Source organism: Ovis aries, chromosome 7, assembly GCF_016772045.2.
Source record: "Ovis aries strain OAR_USU_Benz2616 breed Rambouillet chromosome 7, ARS-UI_Ramb_v3.0, whole genome shotgun sequence".
Taxonomy (NCBI): Eukaryota; Metazoa; Chordata; class Mammalia; order Artiodactyla; family Bovidae; genus Ovis; species Ovis aries.
The window spans coordinates 73,324,493-73,351,334 of NC_056060.1; the positions used below are offsets into that span (position 1 = coordinate 73,324,493).

Here is a 26,842-nt window from a genome sequence, read left to right on the forward strand (position 1 = left end):
AAAACTGGAAATTATCAAAATGTCCTTCAATGGATGAATGATTAAGCAGCAGTATACCCAAACCATGAAATACTATTCAGGAATAAGAAGGAACAAACTATTAACCCACTCAACCACTTAGACAGATTTCAAGAGACTGAGTGGAAAAGACCAATTTCAGAAAACCACATTTTGCATGATTCCACTTATGTAACATTTTCTAAATCACAAAGTTATATAGATAAAGAACAGTTCAGTAGTTGCCAGGGTTAGGGAGGCTTGGGGAAGGGATGAGTGTGACATGAAGGAGATCTTTGAGGTAACAGAATAATTCTGTGTTGATTTCAGCAGTGGTTACAGGAATCCACAAATGTGATAATACAACACAGAGCTATCCACACACTATCACAGCCAATGTTGATGTTGTACTAGAGCCCTATAAGATATAACTATTGTAGGAAACTAAGGGAAGAGCACAAAGTCCTCACTATTCTTTCTTTCTTTTTTTTTTTTTTTTTGAGTTAAATTTCTTTACAATGTTGTGCTGTTTCTGTTATACAACCAGAACCAGCTATATGTATACACACATTCCCTCCCTCTTGAGCCTCCTTCCCACCTCCCTACCCCTACATCCCATTTCTCTAGGTTATCACAGAGCACCAAACTGAGATCCCTGGTCTATACAGCAGGTTCCCACTATCTGCCTTTTTAACACACGATAATGTACAAATGTCATTCCTACTCTCCCAATTTGTCTTATCCTCCCCTTCCACTAGACTATCTTTGCAAATTTCAGTAGTCTATAATTACTTCAAAATGATTTTTTTTTACTTAACCATGCTCAACTATAAGGCAAAATGCATTATATAAATATTAAAAAGTAGTATAATAATAAATACTATATCTGACAAAATGTTGTCTCTGAATTTATAAAGCACCTCTTCTGCCAATACATCTTATCACTTTCAGTATGTAGGCAGCAGTTTAATTAAGAGATCATCAAGATCTTGTTGTGAGAACACTTTCCTCCTAAAAGCCTGTGGAGCAAACATCACTTGGAATTGACACTCTATCTCTCGCACTTTTAAGCAGCAAAGAGAATCTGTGTGTTCTTGTTTCTGTACCCAATTAAAAGAGTATGGAAAACTAAACACTGTTAACATCAGTGTCCAGTAACTTGCAGACATTCTGAACTCTGCAAAATACCTTGTTTAGACCCAATATACTGACCTTCCACAAGTCAAATGACATTCCTAGGCTCTAACATTTTTCCCATTAATGTCAAAATATAAAATTGCATAACATGGAATCTCAAAAAGGATGGCTTAGACCAAAAACAATTAACATGACCCAGAGGCTACATAGCAACACTAATCATAACTTCAGTCCTAAGGTTATTCCAGGTCTCAGAACTAGGCTTGGATAAATCATCCAAGTCAATGTGACACATGGTGTATATGGTGGTGAAGTCTCCCTAAAAATCTCCTTTTTCAACAGCTTCTTTTGTATACATTTCCTTAATGTTCTGATCTCCTGTATTGTCCAATCTCAGTCTGATGGTGGTGATAGAATACCTGGTCCTTCACTCCTGTAGAGAAGCATCCTACTCCCAAGAACATCATCAAGTCGTTTGGTACTCAGGTCTGCATGCCTCATCCTAGACACATTCATCATTGCTGAATGCTCTGACAATTACTAATCCCTTCATTCTCTCAACCTGGCATATATTCCACCTAGAATTCTGTAATGGAGACAAGATTTATAAACACTTTTACTAGTCTAAATTGTAAAAGCCTACATAAGACTATTAACTAAAACATTTTATAAACAGGCTATCTCACATCACATCCTGTCTACTTTTCATAATTTAGTGCATTGCCAACAAAACCTATGGAATATGCCAGACACCATCTTTCTTGATGTTGCTCTTTCTTTGGAAATAGCTCTGCTGGGAACAATGCTATAAACAGAATTAAATCAAAGAAATACCATTCTGATCTTTTTATCACTCCATTCATACTGTTTTTCGTGTGCTAATACATTCCAAAGAGTAAAATATATCAGTTTGCATTTCTATTTTCTAAGACTGAATAAAAATTAAAGCAAGGTAAATGAAATGGACTGAACATCCCTCTGAAGACAAAGTAGTTTCATTTTACTCCTATCCAAGATTGGAGCTGAAGAGCTGCCAACAATAATACTTTTTTAAAAAAACAGAAAAGATACTTACAGCCAACCATCATCATGGCCACTGAAAACATCTTCTCCACGTCCGTGGTAGGAGCTATGTTTCCAAATCCTATGGTTGTAAGGCTTGTCATGGTAAAGTAGAGAGAGGACACATACAGGGAATCCTTGCTGGGTCCTCCTTCCCATATCCCTGCACTGGTATTGTATCGATACGGAGTCCCAATGCTCAAGGCCAGCTGGTAGAGCCAACTGTCTATCTGGATGGTGTTCGTGACTTCATCGATGACCTCGTAGTCCCCAATGCTGTACCATATGCAGGCCAGCCAGTGAGCAACTAGTCCGAACACACAAACCAGGAGCACAAGGACGGCTGCTCCATACTCCAGGTAATGGTCCAATTTCCTGGCAACACGGCCCAGTCTCAAGAGACGCACCACTTTTAAAGAACTGAAGAGACTGCTGATTCCCTGAATAAAAGAAAAGAAATGATATAACATTTTCAGAAAAGCAAAGGCTGGTGAAAACAAACAATGGCTCACCTTAATGAACTCAAGCACAGTTTATATACTAAGAACATACACATACATAATACAGCTCTGACTTTAAGCCAACAAAAATGTTTAAAAGATAAAGAAAGTTTTTATGTGCAGATTCCTTCCCACAAGGAAATAAGATATTTGTGAATAATTGGACTTACAAAAAAGTTTCATTAGGTAAGACCCAGTTTATTCTCATAAGAGGAGTATAAATAGCACAGAGAAAAACCAAAGAAGAAAATAGCTCAGATGCAACACACAGAGTACAGAAATCGGGTGATAAATTCAGACCTTTCATTTCTTCTTCTTATAAAATGTTTCCTCTGCTCTAAAAGATTTTATTTTATCTCTTACTTTATAAACATTATGAACAGCAAAACTTCTGAAAAAAGGAATCCTAGTTTTACTGTCAAGCAAACAGGAAATATTTTTGCATATATTATATTAGGAGAATGAGCAAATGTCACTGCTGCTTCTACCACCTCCTGCCAGTTATGAAAATCACTAAATTTGTAGAGCTGTGAAAAAGTGAAGACTTGAACCTAGAATGGGATACCTATGAAATCCTATCATCCTCTAGCAATAGTCATAGAAAAGAATACTATAAGGGAATAGCAGCCAGAAGATTCATATTTTGTTGAGAGGCTCAAAATACCAAATAGAGCATTATCCAAATGGAAACACAGCATAGACTTTATTCAACACACCATAGACTTTATTCAGTCCATGAAGTTCCCAAGTTACTTTTTTTGCAAAGCATGCAATAAGCCACTCAGACAGGTTAATGTCATTCCTGATGCAGAAGAGGAAGACAAAGCAGTGACCCAGGACTCTCTCATCTGATCATCACCTCAAGTCTCACAGAGTCCATGACTTCCCTACTGCTAATTCTGTCTCCCAGAGGGGAGACAAGGAATCTAACATAATCTGAAAGTGAAGTGAAAGTGTCAGCTGCTCAGTTATGTCCAACTCTTTGTGACTTCATGGACTGTAACCCACCAGGCTCCTCTGTCCATGGAATTCTCCAGGTAAGAACACTGGAATGGATAGCCATTCCCTTTTCCAGAGGATCTTCCCAACCCAGGGATCAAACCCAGGTCTCCTGAATTGGGTAGATTCTTTCCCTAATCTGAGCTTAATTCTGACCAACATAGAAGAACTATCTGGTAAAGTAGAACAGATGCAATATTAATGAGACTCTAACTATAGCGTTGTACAGTTACAGTGAAAAAGGTTAAGAATGCATTTTATCATACTCTATATGATGGTATATGTTTGAAATTTTAAAAAAGAAAAATGTGAAATAGAGAGAGTGAAAACAAACAGAAGTAGAAACAGGAGACCTAGAGGAAGCAAAAGAGGAACAGGAGCATCCTGTCTCAGTTTTCAGTCTCAAGCTCAATATCCTTAGGCCTGGCTCTATTTAGATTCCTACCCGCAAAGCTGTGGCATATACACGGCCTTAAGTCAATTCTTATTTCACTTGAACACTTGGGGGAAGGGAGATATTGAACTTCAAACACTTCAAAAGGGTAGCATTAATAAAATTCAGATGATGAATGGCATCATTCAGTGACATGAGATGTTGAGAGGTAAGAAGATTCAAGAGAGTCTGGAAGCTCTCAAATCAAAGGAACTATGTAATTATGAACAAGAAGACCAAAATAAGTATTTATCAAGCATTTCTATATGTCAGGATATGAGTTGGGCCCTGGGGACATTAAGACAAATATGCCTGGCTTCTGCTCTAAAGAAACCTGTAGTCAAAATGCGTGAACTCAAACAGGGTTAAATTTAAAAATAAGTACAGTGCTGTAGATGTTTTCTTCCACTTGGCTCCAATTTTTTAAAGAACCGTGGTACTTCTATTTAAATACTACAGAGAAAGTTTATTTCTACTATAATTTTTTTTTCTAAAAACAAAGGAAAGAGACACAGAATCTTTATCCCCAAATCAAACTAAAAAATAGCCATAACCTTCAGCTAGACTGTAAAGAATCAGGACCTACTAGAATTAAGGCCAAATGATGGAAGAACATACTCTCTTGACCACTGATGTGGCCAGATCTCTACAAGAGAAGGTGATCCACCCTGAGGACCACCTGCTCTAGACGCCAAATAATCAAAAAGCACCATTTTCTGTAGCCATGTTCAATATCATTTCAATATTACAAAATATCTGGTAAGAATTGTAAAGGGTTCTATGATACCACTTCCTCCTAGATCTTAGTCAGCTCCCCAGCTGACATCTCTTGCAAAATCATTTTCTGGGGCTAGCCTTATCCCTGCTTCTATTATGCATTAGGATTCTCAATACAATTACCCTCAATCTCTCCTGGCTGATTTACTGCCTATCCATGTTTCAAATGACTTCAATACATGAAGGATTCACAGGTTTACTTCTTAGCACAAAACTCTTTCCCTAAATTCCTGATACAGAAGCCAAATGCCTGCTGCACATTTCCATTTAGGTATTCCATAGGTGTTCAACAGGTAAACTTCCCAAAGGGAATCTCATTTCTCTGAATCAGTTCTTCATCTACTTCTCTTGTGAACAACATCACTATGAAGCCCACCCCCTTTCCTGCCACACCCAGACAGTTATCAAGTTTGGAGGATCTCAGCATTCAAACTGCTCAAAATAAACCTCAATAAATCTCTCAAAAAATGTCCCTTCTTTCCTATTCCCAAGGTCATGTCTTGGTCATGGATTCATAGATTCCTCCCTGTGTGACAGGAATAGGCTCTCCATCAGCCACCCCACCTCCATTCTCACCCCCTTTACTTATCTGATCACCCTGGATAGGCTAGCCTGGTATCATTTTATATAACATATATATATTCATATATATATATATAAAATCATGTCCCTCTCTGACCTAAAATCTTTGGTGGCTCATTACATAAAGGATTAAGTGTTTACACCTTACTTCTTACTCTGACATGAAAAATTCTTCAGGAACTTGCATCTGTCTATCTGGTCAGCATCTCCCCAGCAATTCCTCCCCAAGCTATCTAGGCTCACACCGTGCTCAGCTATGTAAAGCTCCCAGAGTGCCCATGCTGCTTCATGCCACATTATAAGTTGTTCCCTCTGCTTAAAGCACCCTTCCCTCCCACTCTCTTGATAGTCAGGGCCTTACTTAGAGTTTATGACAAAGACTCTCTCCTCCATATGCATTTCTCTGACATCTTCGTCCCCAACCTATCATCTACATGGTCATACTCACCGTGAAAGTTAGCTATTCTTCCTTTGTGTTATTATATACTCTTTGCTCATCTATGTTACAATAATAATCACAATAGTACTTTATTACAAGTCTCTGTGTGCACAACATGCCAGGAAATGCTAAATCACTTGAAGAACATACCTAGTATCAATCACAAAGCTTGTTGTTGATATTATTCAGCTGCTCAGTCATGTCCAACTATTTGCAACCCCATGGACTGTAGCACACCAGGCTTCCCTGTCCTTCACCATCTTCCAGAGCTTGCTCAAACTCATGACCATTGAGCCATTGATGCCATCCAACCATCTCAACCTCTGTTGTCCCCTTTTCTTTCCTGCCCTCAATCTTTCCCAGCATCAGGGTCTTTTCCAATGAGTCAGCTCTTCACATCAGGTGGCCAAAGTAAGGGAACTTCAGCTTCAGCATCAGTCCTTCCAATGAATATTCAGGACTGATTTCCTTTATGATTGACTGGTTTGATCTCCTTGCAGTCCAAGGAATTCTCAAGAGTCTTCTCTAACACCACAGTTCAAAAGCGTCAGTTCTTAGGTACTCAGCCTTCATTATGGTCCAATTCTTACATCTGCACAGGACTACAGGAAAAACCATAGCTTTGACTGTATGGACCTTTGTCAGCAAAGTAATGTCTCTGCTTTTTAATACACTGTCTAGGTTTGCCATAGCTTTTCTTTCAAGGAGCAAGCATATTTTAATTTCATGGCTGCAGTCACCATCCACAGTGATTTTGGAGCCCAAGCAAACAAAGTCATTTACTGTTTCCATTGTTTCCCCATCTATATTTCATGAAGTGATGGGACCAGATGCCATGATCTTCTTTTTTTGAATGTTGAGTTTTAAGTCAGCTTTTTCACTCTCCTCTTTCACTTTCATCAAGAGGCTCTTTAGTTTCTCTTCACTTTCTGCCCTAAGAATGGCATCATCTGCATATCTGAGGTTACTGATATTTCTCCTGGCAATCTTGATCCCAGCTTATGATTCAGTCAGCCTGGCATTTCACATGATGTACTCTGCATATAAGTAAAATAGGCAGCAAGACAATCTTCAGCCTTGAAGCATTCCTTTCCCAATTTTGAACCAGTCTGTTGTTCCATGTCCAGCTCTAAGTTTTGCTTTTTGACCTTCATACAGGTTTCTCAGGAGGCAGGTAAGGTGGTCAGTTTATGCAGTTTATTCCCATCTCTTTAAGAATATTCCACAGTTTGCTGTGATCCACACAGTCAAAGCCTTTAGCATAGTCAATGAGGCAGAAGTAGATGTTTTTCTGGAATCTCTTGCTTTTTCTATGATCCAATGGATTTTGGCAATTTGATTTCTGGTTCCTCTGCCTTTTTTCAATTAAACCCAGCTTGCCAGCTTGTACATCTGGAAGTTGTTGGTTCATGTACTGTTGAAGCCTAGCTTGGAGGATTTTGAGCATGACCTTGCTAGCATGTGAAATGAGTGCAATTGTGCACTCGTTTCAACACTCTTTTGCATGGCCTTTCTTTGGTTTTGGAATGAAAGCTCACCTTTTCCAGTTCTGTGGCCACTGCCGAGTTTTCCAAATTTGTTGGCATATTGTATTGCAAAGCTTGGCACATAGTAATATGTTAAGCAATCAGTATATTCAGCAATGTATGAAAAACTTTTTACAACACAAGTATTTGTGAGTGTGATGAATTGAATGTGTCACGGGGCAGGGAGGCGGCATAGTTAACAATCCTATATGATAGGTATCACTACTAAAACATAGCCTAGAAAAATTAAGTACAGTAATTTGGCTAAGTTTATGTAACTGGTAAGAGGAGGAGCCGGATTCAATTATAGATAGTCTCATCCACACTCCTTGTTCCTAACCACTTCACTATCTGACCTCATTCTAAACATCACTGTATCTAGAGCATAATATATTATTTAACTAATCACATTAGTACCCACAGTATTGGCTAAAACACAAGCATTCTCTAGAAGACTGAATCAAGAAGAGTAAATAGCTTGCTTTCCTCTTATTCCCACCCAGGCACAGCAGTGACCCCCTTAGGAGTCTGTGAAGGCCCTAGAACCCTGGAGAATCTATAGTTCTCTAACATGGACCAACTCATTTCATCCTCACAATATCAGGACTCCTATATCCATTGTTCATAGGAGGACATTGAAGCTCAGACAGGTTAAACAACCTGTCAAAAGTCATACAGCTAGCAAGGAATAGAAGCATAACTCAGACCTAGTCTTCAGATTCTACATGCATTTCCCATGATAGCCAATGGCAGCACAGTCTTCCTGTCCTCAATCACAATAATCATTGCAATAATAATCTTCCTAGAAGAATATCAAGTATATCCTCCAGGAGATCATCATAGACATTAAACACAGTCTCTTCTACTGGCCTTCAAGGTCTACAAGTCCATCTCTAAACAGCTGGGTCATTTCCAACCATGACTTTGCCGAACAATAATGTTCCAGTCAAACCAAACTTTTTGCTCTCAAAAACAACCCCAAAATTTCACCTTTTAATTTGTCCACAGTATCCCTTTCATCTACTTATGAAACCAGAAACTGTTATTCAAAATAAGTATTACAGATATAAGGAAGTTTGCTTTATTTGGAAAGGTTTATTTTCCAACTATATCATTCTCCATTGTTTTGCATCCAAAAAAATTTACTGCAATCACTATAATCAAAATTCAAAGTTAAATGACTTTCTTTTAAAACTTGATAAAATACTTAAAACTTGAAACATTCCAAATGTTCATCTCTGGTAGAAATGATTTTAAAAGTCATTGCATATTTACTTGATGAAATACTATCCAGAAATAAATAAGAACAAACTGGAAGTATATGAAATAACAAGAATAAATCTAAAAAGTGTCATATTGAACAAAAGAGTATATACTGCATGATCCCATTTATAAAAGTTTATAAACAAATGGAACTACTCTTAGGGATCAGAAGTCATTAAAAGTCAAAATGGCTTTCTTTGTTTGGGGAGGGATTGTGACTATGTAAGGCCTGAATAGGCTCTGGCAATATTCTGTTTCCTAATATGGCATTACTAGGAATTACTAGGTGTGTTTGCTTTGTGAAAATCCCTCGAACTCTACTTATGATTGTAAGATTGATGGAATTTTTAAAGTATAGTATATTTAAGTATCAGGGAAAAAGTGTTAAGAAAAATCCATTGGTTACTGTTGTATCATTAGGGTTAACATTTCACCACAGTACATAATCTGGATTAATGATTTCCTCTGCATCATATGATTTGGAGAGAGGAGAAGAGGAGTCATACTCAACTCAATCCAAAATAAGATTTCACTTATTTTATAACTCACCCTCATAACTTTAGATTGGGTCTCAAATTATACTTAATCCACTGTTAGGAATTTTAATTTAACCCATGTGGTAATACTGGATACTTTGATTGTCCAAAATAAAATTACTTCCTTCTGTACTACCACCTATTTATAACAAGCTCTTGATTCTGTACTTTCAACCAGTTTTGTCTGCTCATTCATTTTCTGCTTAATTTCACTGCATGCTTTCCAATTTTTTCTGTGCCCTCATCTGTACTCCAGTGGCATTTTGCCTCTATCCCAACCTCTGAGCTCTTAGCTCACAAACCCCTGGGGTTCCACTGGTGGAAGAGAATATCAAACACATCAAATGCATAATAGAACACAGCAGGGCTAATGGAGAACTTTCAGTCATCAGCCTTCCCTTCTAGCCAATTTCCCTACTTGACAAGCTCCTTAAGCCATGAGAGCACAGAGAACAATATCCTGGAGATATCTCAGTGTTATTTACTCTTCGAGGTATTTTTGTGGATTCCCACATTAAAAGTACATGGGGTGTCATTAGCATAAAAATAATGTCTTGCAATGATAAATCCATTTAAAATATAACTCAATTCTCTCAATCAAGCCAAGGATAATAGATAACTCAGCTAGTATTCTTTCCTACCTTCTTTCCCCATTGTTTCATAAACAGAAAAGGAGTAATCAAATAACTTATCCAAGGACATACAACAATTAAGTGGGGCTGCGAGAACAGGAATACCGCCTTATAATATTCAGTTGCTTGGTTTTCCACCTACATCTAACATTCTCTCATATAGGATGTGTAGCAGACTGTTTGAAAAAAGCAGCTGCAGTCATTTCCTTCCCTGTATCTATACCCTTTAGCCACATGGCTTTTCAACTTCTCCCAACAAAAGATAGACTCTATTTCCATATCTTGACTTGAGTCTAGACTGGCTTTATAATCTACTTTGGCCAACAGAATATAGTGTAAGTGACATTTGTGCCAGTTCCAAGCCTAGACCTCAAGAAGCATAACCTCTAATCATGGTCTTAGAACCTACGGCCACTCTAAGTTGTCATATGAAGAATGGCAACTAGTTTTGAGGAGGATGAGAGGTCACAACAACAGTCCTTTAAGTTATCCATGAGCCATCCCAGATCAGCTAGCCACCAGCCATCTCAGCAATCTACCATGGATGCATGGGCGAACGTAGTAGAAATGAGCCAAACCTAGCCAAAGCCAGCAGAATTACTCAGAACACAGACAAATAAGTTAAATAAATGGTGATAGAATTATCCATAAAGTTTTGGAGTAGTTTGTCATGCAGGGAAAAAAAGCTAACTGACACAAATGTGAGGAAAGTATATGTATTTATGAGCACATTATTTCATACTTGTATGACATAAAATGGGGACAAAATAAATACATACTTGGCATCTGGTCCCATCACTTCATGGCACATAGATGGGGAAACAGTAGAAACAGTGACAGACTTTATTTTTGGGGTCTTCAAAATCCCTGCAGATGGTGACTGCAGCCATGAAATCAAAACACGCTTGCTCCTTGGAAGAAAAGTTATGACTAACCTAGACAGCATATTAAAAAGCAGAGATATTACTTTGCCAACGAAGGTCCATCTACTCAAGGCTATGGTTTTCCAGTAGCCATGTATGGATGTGAGAGTTGGACTATAAAGAAAGTTGAGTGCTGAAGAATTGATGCTTTTAAACTATGGTGTTGGAGAAGACTCTTGAGAGTCCCTTGGACTGCAAGGAGATCCAAACAGTCCATCCTAAAGGAAATTAGTCCTGAATATTCTTTGGAAGGACTGATGCTGAAGCTGAAACTCCAGTACTTTGGCCACCTCAGGTGAAAACCTGATTCACTGGGAAAGATCCTGATGCTGGGAAAGACTGAAGGTGGGAGGAGAAGGGGACAACAGAGGTTGAGATGGTTGGATGGCATCACCGACTCAATGGACATGAGTTTGATTAAACTCCAGGAGTTGGTGATAGACAGGGAGGCCTGGTGTGCTGCAGTCCATGGGGTCACAAAGAGTCAGACACGACTGAGTGACTGAACTGAACTGATAAAGAAGTCTCATTTTAACAAGACAGTCTCCTAAATAGATAAGATATGAATGTATAAAATAAACTTTAATATACAGTTGGTAGATAAGAAATGGCAACCCACTCCAGTGTTCTTGCCTGGAGAATCCCAGGGATGGAGGAGCCTGGTAGGCTGCCGTCTATGGGGTCGCACAGAGTCGGACATGACTGAAGCGACTTAGCAGCAGCAACAGCAGCAGTTTACCTTTTGTGTTGAGAAATATGTCACTATCTTGCCTTGTAAGAATTTATCATGATAAATTCAACAGAAAAATAATAGAATTCTATATCACCAAAACTACCATTTAATGGGAAAATCTATAATCACTTTTTAAAATCCAGATGCATATCAGGATTATCTTGGAATTTTTTTTGAAAAATTCAAAGCTCAGTTATTACTTTTTTTCTCCAAAGTTCCAGATATGTTTCTAATGAGCAGCCATGTTTAAAAACAACTGGACTATATGATGATCTTCTACCTTTACCTAGCTTGTTTCACTTTTTCTATTTCATATTCAGTGCTTCCATTTCATTTAGTTTATATTTTCCAATTGCTCCATCTATATTTTTTTGTTCTTTTGCAAGGCTTTATCAAGCATAGTAGAAAAGCTTTTGTATACATATATATAAACAGTATGTGTACTATATATATTTTAGAAAACTTATGAATTTTTGCCTCACTAAAAACCTTATGACATTTTGATTCCACTTATTTGACTTAGCATGAACAGAATGTTAGATTTCTAATTTAAACAATAGATATGTAAGAAGCAACAAAGTTTTACTGTATAGCACATGGACTTATAGTCAATATTTTATAATAACCTATAATGGAAATAATCTGGAAAATAACATATGTGTATATGTATAACTGAATCTCCTTGCTGTGCACCTAAAATTTGTAAATCAACTTTACTTCAATAAAATGTATATATTAAGAAAAAAATGATATAGGGCAGAAATCACTGCTTATGAGTAGAGGAACACAAGGCATCTTCTTCCACAGGATCTGACTTCAGAGCAGTCTTTATTGCAGTCCTCAGAGCTATGTTCCTTGTGAACTTCCCACCAGGGGACAAATCAGAAGTGAGCAAATAAGACTCAACTGGCCGGTACTGAATCCATCCTACTCTGAAAATCTTAATAACTGAAATTGTCTAGCCCCATACTTAGCTTGGACACAGAGAATTGAAACCATAATTAGCCATCTATATTGACATGACTTGGTACTATTCATGTCTTCCTTAGCATGATCGTATTCTTCAGGATTTCTGCCAGGCAAATAGTTTTATTATGCACTATAGGAACTACCCAAAGACCCATTAACTCTTCAGAAGAAAGCATCAACACTTTAAGCCCTAAGATTCTTTGAACTTTTTGCCTCAAAATCATCACCTTACTGTTTCCACCAATCCTGGACTATGGTATCATGATTCTTAAACCTTACCCAATTCTAACAAAGCCTACCCTCCTAAACCTTTCCTGATTTGAAAAGTGAAGTGAAGTGAAGTGAAGTCACTTAGTCGTGTCCAACTCTTTGCGACCCCGTGGACTGTAGCCTGCCAGGCTCCTCTGTCCATGGGATTCTCCAGGCAAGAATACTGGAGTGGGTTACCATTTCCTTCTCCAGGGGATCTTCCCGACCCAGGGATCGAACCCGGGTCTCCCACATTGGAGGCAGACGCTTTAACCTCTGAGCCACCAGGGAAGCCCAAGATCCACCTTAAATCAAACTTCCAGTTCCCAATAAATTCTCTCATTTTCTCAGAAGATACTATCAAATGTCTGAGATGCTACCAAATCTTTGCGAGATAGTGTTCTCCCATCAAATGGTAAGCAATAAACACAACTCAGCTTTGTCTTATCGATGAATTGTGTTTGTAGTTCTAGCTTTTGATGCTTCATGCCCTACCTAACTTAATACCTATAATGGCAATACAGGTATAACTTTCAGAGTTCCATAAGAGATAGGCTCAGAATTGTATCAGTCAGGGAACCCTTAAGCTATGGTGTCCTTGTCAAGTTATTTATAGCTCATTAAAAGTTCTTTGCAGTTCAGATGAAATTTACCCGTTATATATATATATATAATATTACTTTAAATCTAAGTAATATTGCCTAGAAACACAGATAGCATATTTCCTTTGTCAGTTCCCAGAGGAAGAATGAAGACAGCTGACCAAAGGTAAAGCTGTCATGCAGGAAAAATGGTTTTTTAACCCTTTATCCACAAGGTATATTAAACGAATTTCTTAAGGATAAAAAATTTCTATATAAAGGTAACCATGTTTCCTGTGAGTCAGCATGTGTTATGTGAAAGCAGAGATAAAATCACAGTATAAATTAAAGTAATAAAAAGACTAAATGGAGTAGGAATGGAAGTTTAGAACTTCCTTCAAAGAAGAATGAGGAAATGATGAATTCTCAGCATAGTGATAATTATTTTACAAATAGTAAAGAGCAATTTCTAAGCAAGTATCCATGGTTAATTAAGGCAAAATTTTTGAGTTATAGTATACATATTGTAATATATTTCACCCTTCTTTGCCTTTATATCAGTCATTTCCTAATGCTTAACAATAGGAAGGATTTACCACGAATGAAGATCAGTACACATAAAAATTTCTATTTATGTAAGCAACAAAATCTAATAAAGGAATCTCACTGCTGTCCTCTTCGCTTATAACTTTCTATCCTCCCAAAGCTAATTTACTCAGTTAAACAGACTGTTTTGTCTCTGTAGAAAATTAATGCAAAAGAATATATTCCTGGAACATCACCAGTTTTTTTCAAATATAAGAAGGATATCTATCTTTAAACCTTCTTATCACCCAAACTTGATAACATTCTGTGCCACCAATCCCACTTGAAAAAGAATTTAAAAGTCCAACCTACTGCCACTCTGCTCCAATTTGAAATCTGTGGCTGATTCTCATCCATTTCCCAAATCCTCTCCCCATCTCCTCTTTCACACTGACTTCTCTTTTATTCACACTTTTAAATAGTTTGTGCGAAAGATTTACTCTCAAGCTAGACGGTAGGTACATTTGAGTTCAGTGACTAAGCCTTGTACACCTTTGTATTGTTTGTCCACAATGCTTTGTACTTGTAGTGAGAGATCCCAGCTTGGGGATCTAAACCCTTTGGTAACTCCTAAACATGTATCAAAAGTTGGTAGGGTAGGACATCTGACTGGAAGATTATTTATATGAAAATTCATGAAAAGAAACTTATGAATGGAGAGTTGAGCAGAGTAGCCAAAGGATAATGCTAGATTTTCTGAGTGGAGGATTTGGGGTCACAGATAAGGTTGTGTCACAAAGATTGCCCTTGTCTCTGTCTTTTTCATTACTAACAAGAAATGGTTTATGTCTTATTCACTTCAATAGAAATATATATAGTGTGACAACTATGTTCCAGGAACTTCAAATCCAAGATATTAGGAAGATAAAATCTTTGCACTGAAGAAGCATAACGTCTATTTTTTATTCCATCAGAAATGAGCACGGGGCCTAACCCTCAGTTTTCTAAAGATCTTTGTTGTATTTGATCTCTTAACTTGACGTAAAATTGAAGCATAAAAACTAGAGTCACCCGTAAACCTTCCCCTGAGCATACAGATGAAAGATGAGTGTTAGTAAACCACTAATCCAATCCTCAATAAAAATATAAATGTTTTTATTGTTATTAGAAGCTCTAGGATTACTAGCGGGCTTTCTTAAGTAAAGATCTTGTAGGTAACTAGGACTTAAAATTGCAGCTAAGGTTTTTAAAGCAAGCTACTAAGAAACTAAAAAGAAAAAAAACTTCAATAGAGAAAATCCCATGGAGAAGGTAACATTCTCCCAGAAATAATATATTTCATCACAGATAATACATGTGATAAAAATCAGCACATCCAGAAACATCTTATACTTTTCAGAGTTAAGTAAATTTCAGTGATAAAGAGGAATGCTATATAAATGATAAAGGGATAAATTCTCCAAGAAGGTATAACAATTCTTGTATGCATGAACCTAACAAAAACTAATAGAACTTCAAGTACAAATGAGATGAATCCACTACTATCTTTACAGACTTCAACATCCCTCTGTCAGAGACGGTCAGATCTAACAGGCAAGAAACCAGTAAGGACACAGCGGAAGGCAATGGCACCATCAATCAACAGTCTATTATTGACATCCTTGACTACTTTATACAATAACAGCAAAAAAAAAAAAAAAAAAAACAAGCTGATGTGAAACATTTACCAATATAGACCATATCCTGGGCTATAAAACACACCTTAACAAAATTAATACAACAGAAATCATACAACAGCTGCTTTTGGATCACAGTGAAATTAAACTGGAAATCAATAACAAATATAACTGGAAAATACAAAACTATGTAGAAATTAAACAACACATTTATAAATAAAATATGGATCAGAGAAGAAATATCAAGAAAAATGTATTGTTCTTTGAATTAAATGAAACTCAAAATACAACTTACCAAAATTTGTGGGATGTAGCAAAGCAGTACTCAAGAGGAAAATTTACAGCTTAGAATGCATATATTAAAAAGTAATAAAGAAGTAAAATCAATAACCTAAATTTCTAAGCTTAGCAAACTAGAAAAAGAAAAGCAAATTAAAGCCAAAATAATAATAAGAAAAAAAACATATTAAAATTACAGCAAAAATCCATGAAATAAAAAACAGGAAATCAGTAGAGAAGATCAACAAAATTTTAAAAGCTTTTTCTTTGAAAGCATCAGTAAAATTGTAAAACCTCTAGCCACACTAACCAAGAAAAAAAGAGGACATAATTACTAACATGAGAAATGAAAGATAGGACTTCACTACAGACACTATAGACAATTAAAGTATAACAATTGCAATAACAATAACTATAACAATAATAGAACAATATGAACAACTCTGTGCCCATAAATTTGATAATCAAAATGAAATGGATCAATTCCTTGAAAGACACAATCTACCAAAACTCAAATATACACAGAAAAATAATTATCTGACGAGAACTATATCTATTAAACAAATTGAGTCAATAATTAATAATCTTCCAAAAAACATAGCCCCATAGCCAGATTAACTCATGAGTGAATTCTACCAAATATTTAAGTAGAAAATTATACCAGTTCTCTACAGTCTCTTCCAGAAAAGAAGCAGAAACAATACTTTCTAACCCAGGTTTAAGAGGCCAGCTTTACTCAAATACCAATACTCAAATACACAAACACAGTATCTGAAAAGAACACTACAAATGAATATCTCTAATACATAGATGCAGAAATCTCAACAAAACACTAGCAAATCAAATCCAACAATATATAGAAATAATCATAAAGTATGGCCAAGAAAGATTTATCTTAGGTATGCATGGCTGGTTCAACAATCAAAAATCAATTAAGGTAATCAATAACATCACAGACTAAAGAAGAAAAAGTCATATGTTTATATCAATAGATGCAGAAAAGGCATTTGACAAAATGCAGCAATTACTCATGATAAAAAAAGTCTCAAAAAGCTAGCTACAGAGAAGAATTTCTCAACTTGAAAAAGAATATATACAAAACCTTATAGATTATATCATATCATTTAAAAAAAAAGGAAATAACAGGTATACAGATTAGGAAGGGAAAAAAATATCTTTCTTTAGAGATGACATAATAGTCGGACACAGAAAATCCAAACAAACTGACCTGGGGGTGGTGGGAGGAAGGAGGAGTCTGGAACTAATTAGCAATTAAAGAAAGTTTGCAAGATATATGGTCAATATAAAAAAGCCAATCACTTTCCTGTATACCAACAATGAACAAGTGGTATTTAAAATTTTAAACACGATACCATTTACATTAGCATAAGAAACTTAGGTATAAGTCTAACAAAATATGTACAGGCTGTATACTAGGAAACCTATGAAACTGATGAAAGAAATCAAAGAACTAAATAAATGGAGCAATAAGCCTTGTTTATGGACAGAAACATTCAATATTGTGAAGATGTCAGTTATTCTAGACTTGATCTAAAGCTACAATGTAATCTCAATCAGAATTCCATTAAATTGTTTTGTATATATCAATAAACATTGTAAAGATTATATGGAAGAATAAAAAATGTGAAAAATAGCCAACACGGTACTGAAGGAGAACAAAGTCAGAGGACAGACACTCAACTTCAATACTTGCTATAAAGCTGTAGTAACCAAGACAATGTCGTAGTGGTGGGGAAAAAAATAAACAAATGGATCAATGGTACAGAATAGAGAGCCTAGAAACAGAACCCCATAAATATAGTCAACTTACCTTTGACAAAGGAGCAAAGGAAATACAATAAAGAAAAGATCATTTTTCAATAAATCTTGACAGAACACATGGACACCCAATGGAAAAAAAAAAAGAATCTAGTCACAGACCTTATACCCTTCAAAAAATAAAACAGATCATAGACATAAACATAAAACACAAACTGTAAAGCTCTAAGAAGATAACATGGGAGAAAATCTAGGTGATCTTGAGTAATCATTTTTCAGATATACCACCAAAGGTACAATCCATGAGAGAAATAATAAACTTGAATTCACTAAAATTAAAAATGTTGCTCTGTGAAAGATACTGTCAAAAGAATGAGAAGACAAGCCACAGATTAGAGGAAAATATTTGCAAAAGACATGTGCAAATAATAAAGGAGTATTACCCAAAATATGCAAAGAACTCTTAAAACTCAACAATAATAAAATTAACAACCCCATTAAAAATGAGCAAAAGATCTGAACAGACACTTGACAAAAGGAAATACTCAGATGGCAAATAAGCATATGAAAATATGTTCATATATCACTGTGTGTGCATGCTAAGTCACTTCATTCATGCCTGACTCTTTGTGACCCCATGGACCACAGCCCAAGCAGACTCCTCTGTCCATGGGATTCTCCAGGCAAGCATCCTGGAATGGGTTGCCATGCCCTCCTTCAGGAGATCTTCTTGCCTCAGGGATCGAATCCATGTCTCTTACATCTCCTGCTCTGGCAGACAGGTTCTTTACCACTAGGACCAACTGGAAAGTCCCCTCATATATCATTAGAAATTTTCAAATTAAAACAAGATATCACAAGTCCTGGAATGGCTAAAATCAAAAACATTAATAATGCCAAAAATTGGTGAGAATGTGAGTCAATAGGAACAGTCATTCATTGTTGGTAGAAATGCAAAATGGTGAAAACCACTTTGAAAGATAGTGTGGCAGTTTATAACAAAACTAAACATATTTTACATGATCCAGCAACCGTGCTGTTTGATATTCACCCAAACGATCTGATAACTTACCCCAAAGGTTTTGCCTACACAAAAACCTACACTCAAAAGTTTATAGCAGCTTTATTCATAATTACTCAAATTGGGGAGCAATCAAAATATCCTTCAGTAGTAGATGAATGGAAAAATAAACTTGATATGTCCAGACAATGGAATATTATTCAGCACTCAAATTAGCTATCAGCCATGAAAAAACATGGAAGAAACTTAAATATTATTAAGTGAGAGAAGTCAATCTGAAAAGGCTTTCTACTGAGGATTCCAACTATATGACATTCTGGAAAATGCAAAACTATAGAGATAGTAAAAGGATCAGTGGTTGCTAGAGGTTAGGAAGGAAGAAGGGCTGAAGAAGCAGAGCACAGAGCTTTAGGACAGTGACACTACTCTGCATGATACTGCAATATGCCCTTATCCATTTGTCAAAATCCATAAAATGCACAACAGCACCATGAGTGAACCCTACTGTAAACCATGGACTTTGAACAACCTGATGTGTCAATGTAGTTTCACTCTGGTGGGAGGTGTTGATAACGGGGGAGGTTACGCATGTCGGGGCAGCCTCTATTATAGGAAGTCTCTGTAGCTTCTTCTCAATTTTGCTGTCAACCTAAAACAGCTCTTTTAAAAAAGTCTTATTATCACACTAAAAAGAAAAATCAATAATTATAAGGTGACTTGCCAATGTTTCCACGGATTTAATAAGATTAAAACTAGTAAAACTAAAAGCAAATACTATGAAATCCTCTCCTATACCACCCAAACATTATTTTTAATTATCTAAAGGTTTTAATGAAAAAGTAATGATGATCAAATTATAATAAATAGCAATTTCCAATACATCCTTAATGGAGGGTCTGAACTTTCTCAAAAGTGACAAAATAAATATATGAATACAATTAGCTTTGATTTCCAATTTTTTGATACCTAGATAAGAGATAAAAATTTGCCATATAAACAGATATGCTAAAATGAAATGATGTATGTGCCCATTTTTCATTGGAAGGACTGACGTTGAAGCTGAAACTCCAATACTTTGGCCACCTGATGAGAAGAGCTGACTCATTTGAAAAGACCCTGATGCTGGGAAAGATTGAGGGCAAGAGGAGAAGGGGACAACAGAGGATGAGATGGTTGGATGGCATCACCAACTCGATGGACATGGACTTGGGTGGACTCCAGGAGTTGGTGATGGACAGGGAGGCCTGGCATGCTGTGGTTCATGGGGTCACAAAGAGTCGGACATGACTGAGCGACTGAACTGAACTGAACTGAATGTGCCCGTTTGACAAGCATAAATCAAGAAAAATTATAATTTAGAAAATGATTTTCCTAAACTTTTCTGGAAATTAAAAATATCTGTAATACTTCCACCTATCAGTTTCTGGCTCAATCATTTTGTCTCCTGAAACAGTGCATTAGTGATCACTTTTCCAATTTCAATTTGTTCTACCTGGTTTATTGTGTTTACCACTAATACCATTCATTGTCCCCTGAATTCCCCAAGTATCATGTTTCCTAATTGCATTTATTCTACCAAGCTGTTTGTCACCTGCAGCTGCCCCATATTTCTATGATGTCTTATAATTCAGTTCCCCCTACCCTCCCAGAAATCAAGCTCCCTGGACCTCCCAGAGCTGTGTTCAAATACTACAAAGGAGTTTGTTTTTATTCCTTAGATTCCTGTGATAATGTCTTTTACTCCCATTATATTATCTAGGAAATTGACATTATTTCTTTTCAAACAGAGTTCTTCCCTTCAATGGACTCTATCTTCCCAGCCTCATAGTTCTCTTAAAGAATGGCATATCCAGTTTGTCAATTCCTAGTAAATCAAGTTGTCTTCAGAAAGCATGTCATCTGAGACACTCTTGAATATGAAAATGTCATTACATCCTAAATTATTTTGTACCGTATCATGTTAAAGAAGTAAGCTGTGATCTTCAGACTCATATTCTCCTATTCCCAAGCTACCAGTAGCTCAATTCCTCATTTTTGAGTTCTATTTTGTCTTATGTCCTTGTACAGTCTACTAAAACCTTACTAACACTTTATTGCTTCAGGTCGGTGAGTCACCAATATGCAGTAAGCAGTGAAGAGCTGCCAAGGACATGGAACTCATTCCTAACCATCACAGGGCTTGTCGCCAAGCTGAGGAAATAGACACACACAAGTGAAACAATAGTGTCCCCTCAAACATGCACAATTCTACAAACAAAAATCATTCATATCTATTTTTCCATCAACTCTTTAAAAACATCTTGTGAAGTAAAAATGTCAAGCATCCCTTCCCTTTTTTCTACAGATATGGAAACTGAAATCTATAGTCACCATCCCAAAGGCTCACAATAAACAAAGTCCTAAAGAAGCCACTCAATAACTGAAAGAGAAACTTGAAAAAACTGTGGAACCAAAATGTAAGACAACACTAGTTTCAAAAATGAGAAGGCAAACAGAGGCCCTTGATTTATTTAGAAGGGCAAAGATACTTATAAGTCAAATACTGAAGATAAAAATATTAAGAGCAATCAATTAATATAAAAACTTCCAATCCATTAGAGGGAATCCAGAAGATTTTTAAAATTCAGTTAATCCAAAAAAATGGCAGAAAAGAAGAAGAAGAAAGTAAAAAAGAGAGAGAAAAGTGAATAAAACACACTTTAGAGTGGAAAATAAGATGCTCTACCTTAAGTAAAAAGTAATTAATTACAATAAATGTAAACAGACTAAACTTTCCAGTTAGAGAAACTCTCAGAATGTATAGACTATTTACAAAAGATACAATTAAAGTATAATTATCTAGAATGATGAAAAGTTAAATGCTAGAAATACATATATCAAGTAATATACAAATGCTAGTTTAGCTCTTAGTATCAAGCCAAACAAACTTTAAGGGGTAAATAAAGGCATTATTAATTACAAGAAAAGTTGGAAAATAATGTTGAGAAAACTTTCCAGAAAGTATAGCAAAAAGATAGAGGATTGGAAAATAAGGAAAGAGGGGAAAAGGAATTAGAGAAGTCTAGTAGGTGTTAGAATTAAAGGAATTTCAACAAGAGAGAGAAAAGAGAAGAGCGGGAAAGGAGATGGTGAAAAATCATAAGAAAAAAATTAAAACAGAAGACATGCTTTTCCAGATAGAAAAAGACTACCCAGACACTGCCCAGCAAAACAGATGAAAATGGACTCACAATAAAGCATAGTACTGGAAAGATTCAGAATCCTAAACAGAGAAGATATATCAAATTTCCAGAAAGAGAAAATAGGTCACAATGCCTCAAAGTTTCTTACGAGAATTATTAGAAGGTACACTGTAATGGAACCATGCCCTTCAAAATCTGCAGAGAAATTATCAATGGCCTAGAATATTACAGATAGTCAAACTGTCCATCAGGTGGGAGAGTAGGATGAAGAGAGATCTGTTTCAGAAAATGATGTTGACAGGATATTGCTTGCATCGATGCAAGGAAGGGAGCTTTAGACAATTGGCAAAGAGTTTAGTGGTTGAGTGAGTGATGAGTAAAACAAAGCAAATGATAAGACCAGACAATTATCAACTCTCAGGAAAATGGAAAGTGCAGAAGAGGAAAAGTAATCACAGTATGTTGAAGGTTCATTTATAAATGAGCTTCCCTTGTGGCTCAGCTGGTAAAGAATCTGCCTGCAATGAGGGAGATGTGGGTTCAGTCCCTGGGTTGGAAAGATCCTCTGGAGAAGGGAAAGGCTACCCACTTCAGTATTCTGGCCTGGAGAATTCCATGGACTGTATAGTCCATGGGGTCACAAAGAGTCAAACACAACTGAGCAACTTTTACTTTCACTTTCAGTCATAAATAGCATATTTGTAGACATAATGATATAAACACTATTTATGGAACCAAAAGGATGATATATCTATATTGTGAGAACGAGGCGATGGAAATCAGTGCATGGATACCATGAGGGCAGGGAGAAAGAGGCTGAAACCTCCAATTTGATAATAAGAAGTCAAAGACAAGTCCCAAAACTGAAAAACCAAAAGGAGTAAGTATACAGTCTTGCTGTTTGGTGATGGAAGCAAATATTAAAAGAATCCCCTAAACAGTCTGAAAGTGGTTGTCTCTAGGATCTTCTCTTTTAAAAAATTAGATATTGCCAATCATTCTTCATGTAAGTTTTACCAGTATTCCCTTGAGCAATGTATAAGAGACTTCATACCATCACTGTATCAATTCAGATCCCTTCCTGAGCGATGCCAAGTCAGGGTTAGATACGCAAGACTTTCACTGAGATAAATGCCTATGAAGGAGAAAGGAGGGAGGCGTCTTCAGACCACAATGCATGTCTGAAACCTATGAAGATGGAAGGAAGAATTGTGTAGAAAGAGCCTCAACCACAGCACAGGTAAATGGGGAGTTTCAGGGCAAAAGCTGCTCAGCAGAGTAGTTCTTCGTTGAGCAGGAGTAGGCTAATTATAATATTGGTGGTGGTGGTTTAGTTGCTAAGTCGTGTCTGACTCTTTGCGACTCCACGGACTGTAGCCAGGCTCTTCTGTTTATGGGATTTTCCAGGCAATAATACTGGAGTGGATTGCCACTTCCTTCTCCAGGGAATCTTCCCGACCTAGGGATCAAACTCACGTCTCCTGCTTAGCAGGTGGATTCTTTACCACTGAGCCACCTGATAAGCCCAATCATAATATTACCACTATTCTTAGTCATTGGTTGAGTGCAGCCTTGGGGAAACAGCTTTGAATTGTGACCTGCAGCAGACCAGAAAGCCACAGCAATTGTCAGTCAACTGTATTCAGTGGTATATTGGTAAATGGTTAACAACTAATGCTTCAGAAAGTTTTTTTTTAAGCCTTTATCCATAGCACTTGCCATTTTAAAGGTGTAAATACTCCCACTGTGGCCAGTTTCAAGCTGCGAGGGTGACAGTGTGATATCACTGAATGCTGAGTTTGAAAGGAATGCTAAAGAATGTCTTTTCCAAACCAGGAGCCACTTCCAGGAAGCCCCTAACTGTGCTTCATGCAGCAGGTTTCCATGAAGGGAGGTCTGAGCAGTACACATTCTCAGACACCATATTCTCCAACCCAGGGTGTGTGATAACTGATGGCATGTGAGTATAGTCTGTAAGTTTACTTTGCATTTTCCTTAATAAGTCTGAGATATAGTCATATATTTATATAGTACACTAGATGCATTTATTATTATACAATCTAATTTACTTTCTTTTCTGTGAACTAAACTAATCTTTTGATTATTTGTATTAAAGTCTTTATGCCAATGTTCTAAATAATGGAAATCCTAATGCATTGATCTTAATATATTAATCTATTTAGTAAGTGAATATATAAATACTATTATCTTCTCATAAGATTAGCATTTTCAAAATTAACCCCTATCAATCCTTCCAGAAGGGAAATAAGAAATATACCTTAAAAGCTGATGTAGGTGGAATTTAAAATTAGAAACAAATTACTATGATTCTTTTTTCCTTGAATTTTTAAATTAACAATTAAATGTATAGCATCAAAATACAACGTCTATACTAAACTTTCTGAAAATATTTTTTAGTATCATTAAATTTGATTCAATGCAGAAATCTTTATGGGAAAAGATCCTGAAGAAAAGCTGCACTCTACCTCCCAACACACACAGAATGACAACAATGTAGCGGAGAATTTTCTATCCGAACAGTCTATGAGGACAGAGTAGAATCTTTAGGGAAATTAAGTTTGTAATTATTATGAACACATTTTAAAAACAGATACATTCTATACTGATTCATTTATATACATCCTTGGTATAGCAAGTTGAAAATCATCCACAACTAAGTTAGAAACTAAGACGCCTTGGATGAAATGGTCCTTAAGACACTATATATGTTTTAATATTTCTAGTTATGTAGATGACACTGAATAAACAAAATCTTGAATTAGACCAGATATCAGAAGTCATCTAATACAGTCTCTAACCACAAATGATTAGGCAAAACTTAAAGCAAAAATGATAAAGAAAAAAAAAAAAAGAAAGAAAGAAATAGAAACCAAAAAGGTGAAATTTCAAGAATTTCTCTACCATACAAGTTTTCTGGATCTTTTTGTTAACACAAGCACTGCTACCATATGTACCTGGAGGGGAGGAGTCAAAACATCTGTGGGTTCACAGACTTTTAAAATGCTGCTGTTTTCCCAAAAAAAAATACATCTATTTCATTATCTTTCAATCAACTGTCCAGTTCATAAGCCGTATTTGACTTCAAAGGCTGTGGCTTTTCTTCTCCTCTTTCAAACACAATCCCAACCACAGCCATTTCCTAGTATTTTCAACCAGAAATTTTTTAAAGAGTGAATAAAAATTATAAAGCAATAAAATATGATCATTTATGGCAGGTATTTAGTAGGATGAAGGTTGAAAGTGGTGACTATAAAGAAGTTTAGGTTATTTATAAACTCCTTTTACCCTAATTTTCTCAAAATGTGATTAAAGTACTAAAAACACAAAAAACAAGAAACTTACCTCATCCACATTTTCAAAGGCATTGATGATGTCGTAAGGTAAACAAGACAACAGATCGATCACAAACCAAGTTTTCAGATAATTCATCCTTATCAACTTGGGGTCAGAAATAACCTCTCCACCAGGTCCCACAAAGGTTGTGTGAAAATTTAAAACAATGTCAACCAGAAAAATAACGTCCACCACACTGTCCAGCACCAGCCAGGCTATGTTGTTCTGCTTCGTTTTGAAGGAGACGTTGTAAGGAACCATAATGGCGGTGTAGAAGGTAAGAATTAAAATCACCCAATCCCAAGTTGTTTTAAAAGCACAATAGTGTAAAATAATGTGTGGTGGCGTCTTTGGCGCTTCTTGCTTATACTGAGGAAGGATATCTGATCCCAGCTGAAGAACCTAAAAGAGACAAAATGTATTTATAAGTGACCCGGACATCGCTGCAAAGTTAGTAATGAATTCAAATTTTCTGGCAGGCAAACCACTGGTTTCAAAGCCAGCCATGCTCTGTAATTATATCTCTTCTCCTGAGTTGTATCAAGGTTCGTTCAAAGTCACTGCAAGTCCAATCACTCTATCGAAGTTGATCTGTCTGCCATTCCCTCTGACTTCCTCTCCCGTGGCCAACTCATTCAGAAACTGGTGCCCACACACGGAGGGCAGAAAGAGATCAAAGAAAGGCAGACTTCGCCAGATTGGCAGGTGGCAGTTTTCATAGGCAAGGGAACTTAGAAGGTTTTATCGGGTAGCCACAAAACCAGAGGTCTCAGAACCCACCCACCCAATCTTAAAAGTTTACACAGAGGTTTAACTGGCTTCAGTCACATATACAGTCCAGATGTTCTCAGCCACAGCTAGCTCTCTCAAGGTTGTATCCTTGAAAATGGCTCCCACAATGGGAATGGTGGACAGAAAGTACATTTCAAGGACTAGGGAGGGGGTGAGGAGCTTCCAGTTGCCTGGGTCCAGCTCAAGGATCACCTGGCAGTCCCATCCTCTTGATGACCTCCTCCAACACCAACACTGATCCACAGCACTGCTGGACATCCACTACTGGAAGTGCCTTCTGCACATTCACTGGGCAAAAGTGCCTAGAATCACACATCTCACAGACTGTCCAGGTGTTATTTGCATGGCCCACCATTACCCATTCTTTACATATTTGGAATTTGAAGGAGCATAACTTTGATTCTAAAGGCTTTGCTGAACCTCAGGGCCCCACGATTGGTGATCTTGCTGTTGCATGGGACTCAACCAGGGCCCTAATGACGGGCACAGCAGTATCAGAGCTATAAATGTTATAGCCTGCTTTCCCCTATTTCCCTTTCAATCAGATTTAAAGAATATTGGATTTCCTGCCCAGATGCAAATTTCCTTTAGAAAAAAATTCTAAATACTCAGGTTTGTTTCTCCATACCTTTTTGACAAATTGACAATTTTCCATACAAGGTTATATGAACATTGACTTATTCTGATTAGGTCTCATTAAAGAGACAATGAGAAAAAGCAGATGACAGTGCAAGAGCAGAGGTCTGGGCAACCCTGGGAAAAGGTAACAAACACAGGACTTAGCACTTCCTTCCAGAACCTGGAACATGGAAATTGTGAGAAGGAGTTGAAAAAGCAGGTTGAAGACCTCTGCTTTATGCCACCAATGAAGCTATAACTGAGTAAACCTGTGTATT

The 26,842-nt window shown here is 36.7% G+C and overlaps 1 protein-coding gene across 1 annotated transcript in view; it reads right to left on the reverse strand.

Annotated features, from left to right (window-relative positions):
- KCNH5 (potassium voltage-gated channel subfamily H member 5) overlaps positions 1 to 26,842 on the reverse strand; it is a 401,757-nt gene that overhangs the window by 306,261 nt on the left and 68,654 nt on the right. The window contains exons 6-7 of the mRNA XM_004010706.6: positions 25,164 to 25,556; positions 2,210 to 2,636 (exon numbers count right to left, since the gene is read on the reverse strand). Coding sequence (XP_004010755.2) covers positions 2,210 to 2,636; positions 25,164 to 25,556 — 820 coding nt within the window. The remainder of the gene's footprint in view (positions 1 to 2,209; positions 2,637 to 25,163; positions 25,557 to 26,842) is intronic.